Here is a 17,177-nt window from a genome sequence, read left to right as displayed (position 1 = left end):
GGTTCTGTCCATCCCATGTGGTGTTGCAGGGATTAGGTTGACAGTGGTGTAGATTTATGATTCTTGTTGTGTCCAATGATTTATTGTTTTTGTTCTGTCCTGCAGAGGGCACTCTATCCCGCAGTCGTGAGTCATGTGGCTTGGAGCCTGTTCGTCTAAATGGAAGCTACAACAACAGCTACTCTGTGCACGGTGGAAGTTCGGACCTGCTTGGCAGCGTCGCTGTGGGGGACGTCAGTCCTGCCCTTTTGACCCCCAGAGGGGCAGAGCCACCAGGAGGCATGAGAAGGAACCTCTCGGATGCGGCAGCGCTGGAGAAGATGATCATCTCTGAGCTGGTTCAGAGCAACCTGCGTCCTCCTGCAGATCGCTACACCGGCAACACGGATGCGGAGGTGGAGCCAAGGGAGTATGCAAACACAGGGATGGGCCACAGGGAGCCGCCCCAGCGTCCTCTGCCTCGCCCACCACCGCCGCCTCCACAGGATGAAGAACCACTTTACAAGGCTTTGGAAAAGCCTCACCTTCCTGAGAAACCACGTGTTCCGGAGAAACCCCACGTGCCAGAGAAGCCCCGCCTCTTGGAGCACACACAGTCGGTGTTTTATCAGAGTGAGGAGGACTCGGAAAGCTTTTCGGCTGAAATTACAGACAGCGTGGGTGGAGTTGGGCCTGACTCCTCCTCCCTGTATGCAAGAGACAGAGACTCGTCCTATCCTGACAGCAGCCCTGAGGGCTTAGGGACTGAGCCTCGTTCAGCTTTGCCCCCTGATGAATTGTACTTCAGCACAGGTAGACACGCCCATGTCTCTGCCTTCTACCAGCCCCCATCCCGTCGGACCAATGAGGAGAGTCGGCTGGGGCTAGAATCTTCAAATGGAGAAGGCGATGGACAGATGCAGCTGGTGACGAGTCTGTGACTAGGGCGCTGGTGACCAGGACATGGAGATCTAGAGGAGGAAGAAACGGCAGTGAGATCATCATCATCATCCATGACTATAGTACAGAACTACAGCACGCTAGTTAGTCATTTAAAAGCTTGAGATGATTCTTGGTGCGCAAGTTTCGTAGTGTGAGTGCTGATACGCCTACTTTCAAACATATCTTCCACTTTCACCAGGAGCCCAGTACCAGAAGTTCCAGTCATGCAGCTAATGACTGGAATCAACAGATGCTAATAGCTCTTACGCTAGCAGCACTGTTCTGTGATTATAAAACCAGGCATTGTTTTGCATCACCAATGTCCAAATCTCTAGGGTTTAAGGTTTGATCTTAAGGGTTTTGAGGACTGTGCCCAAGGTTCTCCATTAGGTTCCTCCTTTTGATCACATTCCAGCTTACTTGGGCATTGGAGAAAACTCCCACAAAGTGCCATGTTGCTATGTGACTGAATAGTACATGATACAGGGCTTAGTCCTGACTTCAGTACTCAAATAAATAAATGTCCAGTGGGTTTGTTGGGAAAGCAGAAGACATAGAGAGCTGCTTCAGAGGTTGGTGGGAATCGAATTGGAACAGAAACCCTAGGAACCTGTTTTAGCTGGTCCAGTGGAACAACTAACTATAGCTATCACACAGGTATGTTATTAAGTCCATTGACGAAACGAATTCTTTTCATAGGCACAATTAGGGAATGAGTGACTTGTGGTATTTGATTAATCAGGGCACCCTGAAAAAGCACATTTACCAAGAACCTGGTGGTGATGATGATGATGATGATGATGATGATGATGATGATGATAATGTAGGCAAGGACAACAATGAAGAAAGATGATTAGCATGGATTCCTCCTCTGAGTCTCTGTCTCTTGGTCACCTCCACACTCACCCTGTCCATCTTCACTGCCATTCATCAACTCTCTCTTCCTGTTTCTCTCTCTATATACTGTATATTTGTCTATCAGATATCTCCATCTCTCTGTCGTTTCTTTGTCCAATTCCCTCGCTCGGCCTTCCAGTGTCCTCTCTTTCTGTCTCACTCGTTCTCTCTCAGGGTGGAGTGTTGGATTTGCGACTTGGTTCTTATTTGATGTATTGTTCGTTCGTTCCCTCTCTTTAAGCCTCTTTCAGAAGAATGTGACGCCTCCTCCAGAGACAACAGAACAAAAACTGTTGACATTGCCAAAAAAATCCTTTTTCAAGGGAACACACACACACACACACACACACACACACACACACACACACATAAACACACATGTGCGGACTTTCTTGCATTCTAAGTGTTCACACTGAAAGGCCTTCCCCAAAGGTCAGGGGTCAGACATTCAGTTTCATTTGAAGGGGTTGTGACCTTGAACAGAGATCCAGAACTGGTCTGCTCGGTTTGGTTTGCCGCAACCCGTATGGACATTTTCAGCACCACGGACCTCGGACACGCCCCCGGGGTCGTACCCGAGTTCACAGCTCCGCCCCTTTTCCTGGACTCGCTGGAGGCCGGGGTGGTGTGTGTATCGTTGTGTATCTGATGTAAATATCGGTAAGAGAATGAAAGTTTGAGAAACTGCTTCTTGTAATATGTACAAATGTTACAAACAAAAGGAAAAAAAATCACGTAAAAAAAAAAAAAAATGAATACATAAATAACAAGGATGTGTAGAAGACCTGAATGATACTCTACATCTTTTACTAGTCTCTCCCTCTGTCTCTCTCTCATACTTTCTTCCTGTCTTTTCTATCTTCTTTTATCTTTCCTCCCTTTTTTGCTCTTCCTGTCTGAGAGGGGGACAGACGGACAGGATTTTGTTAAAGAGATAGACATACACAAATGTGTTTTTATAAAAAAAATAAAAAAAAAGAAAGAAAGAAGTCAAACAACTGGGTTGAGTTTTGTTTCTAATGCACCACCACCAGAGGGCGCAGGTTTCTGTTCAAGATTTTTGCGCGCAGTGGTTTACAGTAAGGACGTAAATGCAATTGGTTACTGTAATTAAGCAGCTTTTTTATCTGTATTTTACTGCTTTTTCCATTTGGGTAGATTTTACTGTAAATTCAAACTCATATCTTTTACTTTTTACTACATTTTGTGAAATCAGTCGTTCCTTTTTATTTATTTGTGGATCAAAATGTTCTCCATACAGTATAAACGAGGAACAAAATTGAAGGAAAGACAGAATTAACATCGAATGTCGAAATCATACGGAACATAAACAGCAAACTGGGATTCCTGAAGTGAAATTCCAGCACGGGTTACTGGACATTGGAAAGTAAACAGGAGATACTAGAAGACAGCATGCTGTACATCTTCAGCAAAACCTGTCTGGAACGCTGTGCGTGAAACATGCGATGGATGGATTGGTTTCCTTGTTTCCTCTTCCGATTCACACCCTCCACATGAACCCTTTACACTGGAAACAAATCTGATGCCATCTTTTTTCTCTAGAATCATTTTCTATGACAAGTAACTGCCATGAAGAAGCGTAAACGACTCCTCAAACGTTAAAGCTTCACCTATGACTGCTGACTGCTTATGGGTTCAAATCCCAGCACCACCAAGCTGCTGCTGGGCCCTTAAACGAGGCCCCTTAAGTCAAGTCAAGTCAAGTTTATTTGTATAGCGCTTTTCACAACAGACATTGTCTCAAAGCAGCTTTACAGAAAACAACAGTGAAGGTGAATGGTGTGCGTTTGTCCCTGATGAGCAGCCGTGGCGACAGTGGCAAGGAAAAACTCCCTTAGATGATATGAGGAAGAAACCTTGAGAGGAACCAGACTTAAAGGGGAACCCATCCTCATATGGGTGACATCAAAAGTTTGGTCATAAATCTTTCAACAATACAGAACAATTTGTGATCATCATAGATCCAGCATCAGCTTCTCCATGCCAGGGCCTTTAAACACTCGGCATCTACTTCTCCATGATCATCCATAGGTCCATAATCTTCACGAGGTGGGACGTGACTGGAGCTGGCCAAACCTCAGGAAGCCTCGGGATGGGGAGAGAAAGAGAAGCAGTGGAGAGGAATCAGCGTAGCTGCTGTTCATGATATTAACAGCACAAGTTGATAATGTGCATGTGATCAGATGTTCTGGAGCACAAGGTTGTGATGTGATGTGTGTGATGTGTGTTATGTGTAGGCTTTGCTAAAAAGATATGTTTTTAATCTACACTTAAACTGGGAGAGTGTATCTGAACCCCGAACACTGTCAGGAAGACTATTCCAGAGTTTAGGAGCTAAATGTGAAAATGCTCTACCGCCTTTAGTGGACTTTGCTATTCTAGGAACTACTAGAAGCCCAGAGTTTTGAGATCTCAGGGAGCGTGACGGATTGTAGCGTGTTAAAAGACTGGATAGATACATGGGAGCCAAACCATTTAGTGCTTTATAAGTGAGTAGCAGTAGTTTGTAGTCTATTCGAAACTTAATAGGAAGCCAATGTAGGGACGATAAGATTGGGGTTATATGATCGTATTTTCTTGACCTAGTAAGAACTCTTGCTGCGGCATTCTGAACTAACTGAAGCTTGTTTATTAATGATGCAGGACATCCACCTAGTAATGCATTACAGTAGTCTATTCTAGAGGTCATAAACGCATGGACGAGCTTCTCTGCATCAGATATAGATAACATATTTCTTAGCTTAGAAATATTTCTAAGGTGAAAGAAGGCTGTTTTTGTAACTTGATTGATGTGATTTTTAAAAGATAAGTTGCTGTCTAAAATAACTCCCAGGTCTTTTACCGTTGAACTAGTAGTTACAGAACAACCGTCTAAATGCAGGCTGAGATGCTGGAGCTTCTGTGTACTATTTTTTGGGCCGATGAGCAAAATCTCCGTTTTATCAGAATTTAATAGCAGAAAGTTATGGGTCATCCAATCTCTTATTTCTTCAACACACTCAGTTATGCGAGCTAATTGAGCTGTATCGCCTGGTTTGGATGAAATATATAGCTGGGTATCATCAGCATAACAATGGAAGCTAATTCCATGCCTTCTAATAATATTTCCTAATGGAAGCATGTATATTGTAAAAAGCAGGGGTCCCAGAACTGACCCTTGTGGCACGCCATAATTTACTAGCATTATCCTGGATAGCTCTCCATTTAAATCTACGAAATGGTAACGATTGGACAGGTAGGATTTAAACCAGCTTAATGCCTGTCCCTGAATACCGATGTAATTCTGTAAGCGATCGAGGAGAAGATCATGATCTATAGTGTCGAACGCAGCACTAAGATCTAGTAAAACTAATAGGGAGATGTATACCATGTATAACTGTCACTCTGGATACCTGTGTCTGAGAAAATGCAGTAAATGTTAAAAACTGCATGTTAAATAACAAAATAAAAGTCCCTGTATTAACAAGTACAAACATTTTAAATGGAAAGCATCCACCATACTTCTTCCATGTTAGAGCACAGGGTCTGTAATGATACAGTCCCCCTGGAGCACAGAAGGTTAAGGCCCTTGCTCAAGGGCCCAAGGAAGCTTGGTGATATTGAGGCTCAACCCCCAACCTTCTGATCAGCAACCACTGATCCACCACTTCCTGTAGACAAGCATGTTATTGTCAAAGCATCTGTAATCTCATATTAATCATCACTTTCTGTCCAGAATCTGGAATTCTGCAACCCTCATTAAACATGTCGAAATGTTCCGCTTTGTTTTTATCGGATGCTTTCTTCATGTCTGAAGTCCACGTGTTGGATGTGTGGAACCAGGTAGAATATAATGTACTTCACGCAATAGGCAGATCTTTCCCAGGCTTTCGCGGTTATGCGGTGGTCCTCAATTGATTTTTCTTCTGCTGGTTTGCAGAAAAAAGTCCTCAGTTCACAAGAACAAAATGTCCAAAAAAATAAAACACCAACTGGAAGGTGTTTTCCACATTGGAGATACTAATCCCTTCAACAGAAACAACCTTAACCTCAATAATGCCATATCTGCACTCAGCACATCATGAGATGAGACTGTGGTTTTATTCAGCACCGGGTTAAGAAAACTCTGTAAATTCCTGTCTCTAAGATGGATTTAAAGATGGAAAGATTCTTCAGTGTAATCGTATTGCAGGAGTGAATAAAAAAGCATTTGGCGTATGAAATGGAAATTCAGCATCATTAGCACTTCAAATTGTAACCACTAGGTGTCAGGACTGCACCAGTTCACTGACCAGCAAACCTGTAGACTTTACAGTTCGCCTCCTTTGGAATTTAAAGGCCTGAACGTGTTTCAGCAGGTCAGATGGTGTCAATATTTATGAAAATATGCATGTACAAATATTTTGAATAAAAAAAACTACATCTACACGAATCTGGATAAATGCGATTTAAAAAATGCTCCACTTCCACACTTTCTTTTTAATTGTCCTTTCAAAATAAAAAAAAAATGTTTGGCCCGCATCATTTCCACCTGCGGTTTATTGAAGTTCTGGCTCTTTAAAAACGTCATGGCGATGACTATCTATGAGTAATTGTTTTCCACTCTAAACTGACACTAAAATGCCCTTTTTAAATTTATGCATATCCTATTTTAGAGAGCGTTTTTTAAATAGCTACGGTCAATGAAAAGGACGTCTCCGTGTGGGACAGAAGGCCAATGCGGAGATAAATTAGTGTTTACATGGACTCTGTTTACTGACACTTTACTGTTATAATGAGCTCCACTCTTCTGGGAAGATGTTGTTCAAGATTTCGTGTAGATCTTTTCAACCACAAGGGTGTTAGTAAAGTGATGTAGGTGAGAAGGTAAGGAGGTTTCTGGGGTGCGGTCAGCGTGGAAACATTTATTCCAAAAGTGTTCAATCAGGATTGGAGCTCTATAGCAGGAGATCTTTCACTCCAACCAACAGAAATCAGATTTTCATGAAGCTGGCTTTGTGCACTTTGTATCTAGCTGGAACAGGTTTGAGTCTCCCAGTTCAATCTAATGCTTTAAATTTGTGGAGATAAGATAACCAGATAAGACTGGAAATCCAGGGGTCTTTCCTTCTGGCCAGGTGTTGTGTATGTGTAATGTCATTTAGAATAAAATAAACTTTGTCACATATACATTACAGCACAGTGAAATTCGTTCTTCGCATATCCCAGCTTGCTCGGAAAGCTGAGGTCAGAGCGCAGGGTCGGCCATGATATGGCGCCCCCTGGAGCACAGAGGGTTAAGCGACTTGCCCAAGGGCCCAAGAGAGGCAGCTCAATACCAAATACAAATCAAACAGAAATGAAAAAACAAAAATGCCACGTAAATACATAAAATAGCTAAATATTATCATTTCTGCCTCCTACCTGTTCCTGTAAGAATTACAACCAAGGTTCTCAGCGCTAATAGGAATATTTCACTCTGGACCTGATTGTTTTTCCTATGAACTGATTTGGTTCCAGTTAATGAAATACAGGGTGGTCTAAAAGTCTTGAGAATAGAAGAATTTCTTTACAGACACAGGGTTGAGCAAGAATGTCGTGTGTGGGATGTTCTCACCATGCTCGCCGTGTTTCCTCTAACAGACGGCAATCTTATGAAGACTTTCCAATCAGGCCATGAGAAAGTTTCTAAAATGTTCTTCAGTGGCACAAAAAGGTCTACTTACTGTCAATCTAAAGAAAATGCAGAGTAATAAATGTTTCCCCTGTGAAATCCTTCACCTGCTTAACATTTACATTTAGGGCATTTAGCAGATGAGTGTATCCAGAAAAATGTACTGAAGTGCTTTGAGTCTTTTATCAGTCACTCAAAACTGGTTCTTGGGCAACGTCTGTACGAAACCGGATAAATTTGGAAACACCTAAAAATCGCTCCACACTTTTCGATCGTTTCCCAAAAGTTGCTCATCCACACTGAAACATCTGAACACTATTGCGTTCCTGTCTGGAGCATGAGCAAAACGTAAACTGATACAACCCTGTCGTTTGTTTCCTTTCCGGCTCTTTGAAACGTTGCGGCAACAACAAAAAATGCGTCTTTTTCAAATTTGTTTACCCACCTCGTGAAGATTATGGACCTATGGATGATCATGGAGAAGTAGATGCCGAGTGTTTAAAGGCCCTGGCATGGAGAAGCTGATGCTGGATCTATGATGATCACAAATTGTTCTGTATTGTTGAAAGATTTATGACCAAACTTTTGATGTCACCCATATGAGGATGGGTTCCCCTTTGAGTCTGGTTCCTCTCAAGGTTTCTTCCTCATATCATCTAAGGGAGTTTTTCCTTGCCACTGTCGCCACGGCTGCTCATCAGGGACAAACGCACACCATTCACCTTCACTGTTGTTTTCTGTAAAGCTGCTTCGAGACAATGTCTGTTGTGAAAAGCGCTATACAAATAAACTTGACTTGACTTGACTTGACTATGGAGAATGATTTCAAAAAGCTACGGTTTTTTTTTTGTTGTTGTTTTTTTACTGAAAATGCTGCCTTCTTGTGGATGGAAGGTCAGAAAGGAGAAAAGATTATGCATTTTCAAAGGAACAAACGTATTAGTGTGGACATGGACAAGGTTACAGATTTAGGATACCATCAGCCTAAAATTCTGTTAAGAGAAATTATATCACACTATATATATATATATATATATATACTTTAAAATATAAACAATGACATTAAACAAACATGGAGAACCCTAGATTAACATTCTCCTCAGCCTGACTAGGTTTCGACAGAGTTGCCTCTTGAGATCAATTTCTTTCAAATGTTCCAATCAGCACTGCTTTCCAGGTTTCCAAGTTACAGGTTATACAGCAATCCAATTTCCATTAGTCCTTATTAGCAAAGGAAAAAATGAACGGTCACAACACACACCCTCAGTGCTGAATCACTGTAGGATGACACTGAGTCACTTAATTCCTAAACTCCAAAACAAAGAAAAATGATTTCATTGCACTGCTCTGTCTCTATGCAGGTTCTCAAAGGGTTTTACAGCAAAATCTTTTCCTCTCTGATGCCAGGACACAAAATCGGTTTCAAAAAAGTGCTCAAAACAATGTTGGATGTTCGTTGTATTTTAGAACTTTGAGCTTCCATGAAATGTTTTTTAGTGCAGAACTCTTAAAACCCTCTTTTTATGTGTCTCTGGATAATCGAAGGAACCAATTAACAGTCTGCCTGCTACATAAGAGAGGGAATTTACCGGAAAAAAAAGCAGATCAACTCAAACGTGTCTCAGACTGTCTGCACCGCATTGCTGCCAATGTTATTAAAAGAATAGAATGTAAAATATTTGCGACTGATGACTCATTATATTATTGGAGGGCTTTCAAGCTGAAACAGGACACTGATTCCTGTTAGTCTGCCTGTTTATAAGGGAAAGTCCATTTAGGATAAGGATGTGATTGGGTAAGATGCATGATGCAATCCTGTGAGTGGGATAAATTTGGAACACTACTTAAGAAGTTGATTGCACATGGCAGTCAGACTTCAGAGGGACAACAATGATACACAGATCAGAAAAGAGGCTTCCATGTGGTGTACTACCTAAAACAAAAGTATAGCATTAATATATGAGGTCAAATGATGCTAGAAAAAAACTGAATTGTAGTTAAAAAGTGAGAGAATCTTTCAATTTAGTTCTGAATTCTTTGAGAAGAAAAAGCATCTATTTCTCATCTATAAATTACAGTACAGTAAAACTCTTTTCTCATATATTTGGCTTGACCTCCAAGTACATGCTTCAGATTCTTCAAGACAGGATACAGCACTGAAGATGCAAAAACAACTTTCTAGAGCAGTGACTAGAAAAGTCATTTCTGTTTTGATCTCTTTTCCCAGCAGAACTTGTACTCCTGCAATATGTTTGACCATCTGCCATCTGCATGTTCCCCTAACTTTTTCCAAATTTACAGTCATGAGAAAAGATTGTTAACACTTTCCCACTCTCATTCCCACTCTCATACCCACTCAATCCTCAAAGACTCTCAAATACACCCAATACACACTGTGAAATACACTTCTATATACACCATCAAATACACCCCCATATACACCCACACAGAATCCCCCATATACACCTCTAAATCTACCCCCATATACACCCACACAGAATCCCCCATATACACCTCTAAATCTACCCCCATATACACCCACACAGATTCCCCCATATACACCTCTAAATCTACCCCCATATACACCCACACAGAATCCCCCATATACACCTCTAAATCTACCCCCATATACACCCACACAGAATCCCCCATATACACCTCTAAATCTACCCCCATATACACCCACACAGAATCCCCCATATACACCTCTAAATCTACCCCCATATACACCCACACAGAATCCCATATACACCTCTAAATCTACCCCCATATACACCCACACAGAATCCCATATACACCTCTAAATCTACCCCCATACACACCCACACAGAATCCCCCATATACACCTCTAAATCTACCCCCATATACACCCACACAGAATCCCCCATATACACCTCTAAATCTACCCCCATATACACCCACACAGAATCCCCCATATACACCTCTAAATCTACCCCCATATACACCCACACAGAATCCCCCATATACACCTCTAAATCTACCCCCATATACACCCACACAGAATCCCCCATATACACCTCTAAATCTACCCCCATATACACCCACACAGAATCCCCCATATACACCTCTAAATCTACCCCCATATACACCCACACAGAATCCCCCATATACACCTCTAAATCTACCCCCATATACACCCACACAGAATCCCATATACACCTCTAAATCTACCCCCATATACACCCACACAGAATCCCCCATATACACCTCTAAATCTACCCCCATATACACCCACACAGAATCCCATATACACCTCTAAATCTACCCCCATATACACCCACACAGAATCCCCCATATACACCTCTAAATCTACCCCCATATACACCCACACAGAATCCCCCATATACACCTCTAAATCTACCCCCATATACACCCACACAGAATCCCCCATATACACCTCTAAATCTACCCCCATATACACCCACACAGAATCCCCCATATACACCTCTAAATTTACCCCCATATACACCCACACAGAATCCCATATACACCTCTAAATCTACCCCTACATACACCCACACAGAATCCCCCATATACACCTCTAAATCTACCCCCATATACACCCACATAGAATCCCCCATATACACCTCTAAATCTACCCCCATATACACCCACACAGAATCTCCCATATACACCTCTAAATCTACCCCCATATACACCCACACAGAATCCCCCATATACACCTCTAAATCTACCCCCATATACACCCACACAGAATCCCATATACACCTCTAAATCTACCCCCATATACACCCACACAGAATCCCCATATACACCTCTAAATCTACCCCTATATACACCCACACAGAATCCCCCATATACACCTCTAAATCTACCCCCATATACACCCACACAGAATCCCATATACACCTCTAAATCTACCCCCATATACACCCATATTGATCACAAATTGTTCTGTATTGTTGAAAGATTTATGACCAAACTTTTGATGTCACCCATATGAGGATGGGTTCCCCTTTGAGTCTGGTTCCTCTCAAGGTTTCTTCCTCATATCATCTAAGGGAGTTTTTCCTTGCCACTGTCGCCACGGCTGCTCATCAGGGACAAACGCACACCATTCACCTTCACTGTTGTTTTCTGTAAAGCTGCTTTGAGACAATGTCTGTTGTGAAAAGCGCTATACAAATAAACTTGACTTGACTTGACTTGACACCTCTAAATCTACCCCTACATACACCCACACAGAATCCCCCATATACACCTCTAAATCTACCCCCATATACACCCACACAGAATCCCCCATATACACCTCTAAATCTACCCCCATATACACCCACACAGAATCCCATATACACCTCTAAATCTACCCCCATATACACCCACACAGAATCCCCCATATACACCTCTAAATCTACCCCCATATACACCCACACAGAATCCCCCATATACACCTCTAAATCTACCCCCATATACACACACACAGAATCCCATATACACCTCTAAATCTACCCCCATATACACCCACACAGAATCCCATATACACCTCTAAATCTACCCCCATATACACCCACACAGAATCCCATATACACCTCTAAATCCACCCCCATACACACCCACACAGAATCCCCCATATACACCTCTAAATCTACCCCCATATACACCCACACAGAATCCCCCATATACACCTCTAAATCTACCCCCATATACACCCCCACAGAATCCCCCATATACACCTCTAAATCTACCACCATATACACCCACACAGAATCCCCCATATACACCTCTAAATCTACCCCCATATACACCCACACAGAATCCCCCATATACACCTCTAAATCTACCCCTATATACACCCACACAGAATCCCATATACACCTCTAAATCTACCCCCATATACACCAACACAGAATCCCCCATATACACCTCTAAATCTACCCCCATATACACCCACACAGAATCCCCCATATACACCTCTAAATCTACCCCCATATACACCCACACAGAATCCCATATACACCTCTAAATCTACCCCCATATACACCCACACAGAATCCCATATACACCTCTAAATCTACCCCCATATACACCCACACAGAATCCCCTCATATACACCTCTAAATCTACCCCCATATACACCCACACAGAATCCCCCATATACACCTCTAAATCTACCCCCATATACACCCACACAGAATCCCCCATATACACCTCTAAATCTACCCCCATATACACCCACACAGAATCCCCCATATACACCTCTAAATCTACCCCCATATACACCCACACAGAATCCCCTATATACACCTCTAAATCTACCCCCATATACACCCACACAGAATCCCCTATATACACCTCTAAATCTACCCCCATATACACCCACACAGAATCCCCCATATACACCTCTAAATCTACCCCCATATACACCCACACAGAATCCCCCATATACACCTCTAAATCTATCCTCATATACACCCACACAGAATCCCCCATATACACCTCTAAATCTACCCCCATATACACACACACAGAATCCCATATACACCTCTAAATCTACCCCTATATACACCCACACAGAATCCCCCATTTACACCTCTAAATCTACCCCCATATACACCCACACAGAATCCCCCATATACACCTCTAAATCTACCCCTATATACACCCACACAGAATCCCCCATATACACCTCTAAATCTACCCCTATATACACCCACACAGAATCCCCCATATACACCTCTAAATCTACCCCCATATACACCCACACAGAATCCCCATATACACCTCTAAATCTACCCCCATATACACCCACACAGAATCCCCCATATACACCTCTAAATCTACCCCCATATACACCCACACAGAATCCCCCATATACACCTCTAAATCTACCCCCATATATACCCACACAGAATCCCATATACACCTCTAAATCTACCCCCATATACACCCACACAGAATCCCCCATATACACCTCTAAATCTACCCCCATACACACCCACACAGAATCCCCCATATACACCTCTAAATCTACCCCCATATACACCCACACAGAATCCCCCATATACACCTCTAAATCTACCCCCATATACACACACACAGAATCCCCCATATACACCTCTAAATCTACCCCCATATACACCCACACAGAATCCCCCATATACACCTCTAAATCTACCCCCATATACACCCACACAGAATCCCCCATATACACCTCTAAATCTACCCCTATATACACCCACACAGAATCCCCCATATACACCTCTAAATCTACCCCCATATACACACACACAGAATCCCCCATATACACCTCTAAATCTACCCCCATATACACCCACACAGAATCCCCCATATACACCTCTAAATCTACCCCTATATACACCCACACAGAATCCCATATACACCTCTAAATCTACCCCCATATACACCCACACAGAATCCCCCATATACACCTCTAAATCTACCCCCATATACACCCACACAGAATCCCCCATATACACCTGTAAATCTACCCCCATATACACCCACACAGAATCCCCCATATACACCTCTAAATCTACCCCCATATATACCCACACAGAATCCCATATACACCTCTAAATCTACCCCCATATACACCCACACAGAATCCCATATACACCTCTAAATCTACCCCCATATACACCCACACAGAATCCCCCATATACACCTGTAAATCTACCCCCATATACACCCACACAGAATCCCATATACACCTCTAAATCTACCCCCATATACACCCACACAGAATCCCCCATATACAGTAATATGAAAAAATTAGGACACCCCATTAAAAGCCTGTGTTTATTATTATTATTTTTTTTTTATCATAGTTAAACATGTGCGTTTATGATTATAATTTGAACAATATAGGGGGATTTAAATAATGCATAGACACTAAACAAATAAAACCAAAAAAAAAAGACTTTTTCAAATAATCTGTAAAATGTAATAAAAATAAATCCAATTTCGTGGGAGGAAAAAGTGATGACACCCCCAAATTCTTAAGTCTATTATGTAAGTCTATTAAATGCTTCTTCCTCTAACACCACCACACAGTGATGAAAACCCTCTGGACGCTGACTCAGGAGTTTTGTGACACGGCTGCAGACAGCAACTACTGAGCCAGAATATGACAGTGTAGTTCTGGGATTATTGCCATGACTTGGTGTTTTGCATTTGAATCTCCTTTCCAATCAGAAGCACAAACTTTCTTAGAATCATATAAAGAAACAAATCCTTCCTTATAAACAAATGAAGAAATGGAAAATGTAAGATATAACACGACACAGACAGCAGCTTGGTGAATGCTTACAGATCTGCTTCTATCTGGCCAGGTGGGATTCATCTGCATCACCCTTTAGTGAGTGCACAAATAACATCTGTCTCTGAGCCATGTCAATACAGCTGTTTATCATATTAGTACAAATGGAAAACATGCATTAGATCCCTAAACATTTAGAAATTGTCTTCAAAGGAGGAAATTGAAGAAGCAGCATCGCAGGGCAGTGCACGTGGTGCCGTCTAGCTGCGACCTTGTGTTTTATGAATCATTAGCAATCATAACAGACATTTTAGTGTTAGTGCTCTGACATAAAATTCCACTGTTTGCATGTCTGCAGGTTTGGGTTTTGTTGCCTGCTGGAATTAATTAAATGGGAACTTCCCATACATTAGTAGAAATGAATGAAATAAATTCCTCCCTGTCCCCAGATCACTCCACCCTAAACTTTCCCCCTAGAAAGCATTGCTGAAAGCCAGTCAAATAAACTCCCACCAACCTGCAAAGGTACAGAATCAAATGGAAAAATTCACAGCTTTGTTAGATGAACATTGTGAAAAACTCCTACTATACATAATATAGACAAAAGATTGTGAACACCCTTTGAGCATCCCATTCCACATGCAGTCTCCATGTGCTGTTATAATAACCTCCACTTTTCTGGGAAGATGTTCCACTAGATTTTGTGGAGATCCATTCACCTATCAGGATGTGTGTTAGAAAAGTCAGGTACTGATGGAGGTGAGGTGATGAGACCTGTGGTGCAGTCTGCGTTCACAATCAACAGGGTTGGAGCTCTTCAGCAGGAGATCTCCCACTCCAACCCATGGAAAACAGATCTTCATGGAGCTGGCTTTGTGCACCAATGACAGTCTGGAAAAGATTTGGCCCTCCTATTTCAAGTGCAGGGAAAATTCCATGGTCCTGCATCCAGAGATGTCAATTAAAATAGAAAATAAAGGTTGTTGCAATAAAAGGGGAAATTTTGGAGCGAGAAGATGGTGACCCTGGGGTGTGGGCGATTGTTTGGAGCCAGTCCATTACTTATAATACAGCAGTGGAGTGGTGGAGTGACTGTAAAGCTCAAAGGTGATAGTGTAAAAGAAAGAAAAGGTGATTCTATATAATGAGTATATAAAATGTATCAGATCGCTGCAAACATCCCAGCAAACACCACAACCTTCAAACATGGCCACCGTGGACTCCACCTCCCACACCTCCCATACACACTATAGCATTTATAATCAACATTATACACCTGTTTCCAATCTCTCTCTCTCACACACACACACACACACACACACACACACACACACACACACACACAAAGCCCTGGATTTGGCACACTGACCCTTTCCGGACTCTTGAGCAAGGCCCTTAACTCCTACAGGGGCGCGGTATCAATCTCTGACCCCAGATTCCTATCACCGGATATGCGAAGAAAGAATTTCATTGTGCTGTAATGTACATGTGACACGTAAAAAGCCCTGTTATCTTCAATAGATGCATTCATTGGTTCTGAAGATATCCTGCTTCCGAGCCAAATTTATTGTGAAAGTCTTTTGAGTCTTGAGAAACCACACTGGATAAATTCACAGCTGCTCAGGCGAGAATATAATGAGAATATTTCTGAAAACGAGAAGGAAATGAAGTGTAGCTCGATGTTGATGCAGTGACCTCCACCATGGTCGATGAGGTGAGCTTCCAGAAAAAGCTCCAGCATGGTGGACGTGGCACCTGCTCCAATCTGTTACCGTTTGGCCTTTCAGTTGTATATTTATACCTCCCTGTGAGCTCTGTTCCTTCATCAATCATTTAGACATGTTGACTCTGTTCCATCTACACTTTGATCTCCTGACCCACACCTCTTATGACCCTTGACCTTGTCTCACAATCTCGATGTGTCTGTCTGCCTCTTAATAAATACACCTCCTACTGCACTTGTCTGACCTGCTTAGACTTTTTTTCACAACGGTAAAGGCATTAAGAGTCCAGTTAATCACAAATCCCTTCTTCATAGGACACAGAGATTTCTCTCTCTCTCTCTCTCTCTCTCTCTCTCTCTCTCTCTCTCTCTCTCTCTCTCTCTCTCTCTCTCCTTTTTATCCAGTTAAATCCTGTTTATTTAAAAATAAACATAAATACAAGCGGCTAAAAACTTGTTTTTACCTGTTTGTCTACCAGTTCATCTATCTATCTATCTATCTATCTATCTATCTATCTATCTATCTATCTATCTATCTATCTATCTATCTATCTATCTATCTATCTATCTATCTAGATGTCTATCTGTCTGTCTGTCCGTCTGTCTGTCTGTCTGCATGTCTGTCTGTCCATCTGTCTGCATGTCCGTCTGTCTGTGTCTGTCCGTCTGTCTGTCTGTCCGTCTGCATGTCCGTCTGTCTGTGTCTGTCCGTCTGTCTGTCT

At 42.2% G+C, this 17,177-nt stretch overlaps 2 protein-coding genes across 6 annotated transcripts in view; both read left to right on the top strand.

Moving 5' to 3' along the window:
• LOC310715386 (adhesion G protein-coupled receptor L1) overlaps positions 1 to 2,804 on the top strand; it is a 32,849-nt gene extending 30,045 nt beyond the window's left edge. For 3 of the 5 annotated variants that reach the window (XM_083521783.1, XM_083521782.1, XM_083521786.1), the window contains one exon: positions 106 to 2,793. In XM_083521783.1, the coding sequence (XP_083377909.1) occupies positions 106 to 920 (815 nt within the window). In that variant the 3' untranslated portion in view covers positions 921 to 2,793. Of the gene's footprint in view, positions 1 to 105 lie in introns of all 5 variants that reach the window. The other 2 variants (XM_083521785.1, XM_083521784.1) reach the window with 1 other exon arrangement.
• Positions 1 to 17,177, top strand: part of LOC310715392 (uncharacterized protein) — a 147,137-nt gene that overhangs the window by 95,020 nt on the left and 34,940 nt on the right. The gene's annotated exons all lie outside the window — the stretch shown is intronic.

This window comes from Silurus aristotelis (genome assembly GCF_946808225.1).
Source record: "Silurus aristotelis genome assembly, chromosome: 20".
NCBI lineage: Eukaryota > Metazoa > Chordata > Actinopteri > Siluriformes > Siluridae > Silurus > Silurus aristotelis.
The sequence above is the reverse complement of the archived record's forward strand: the minus strand, read 5'-3'. Positions and strand labels throughout refer to the sequence as shown.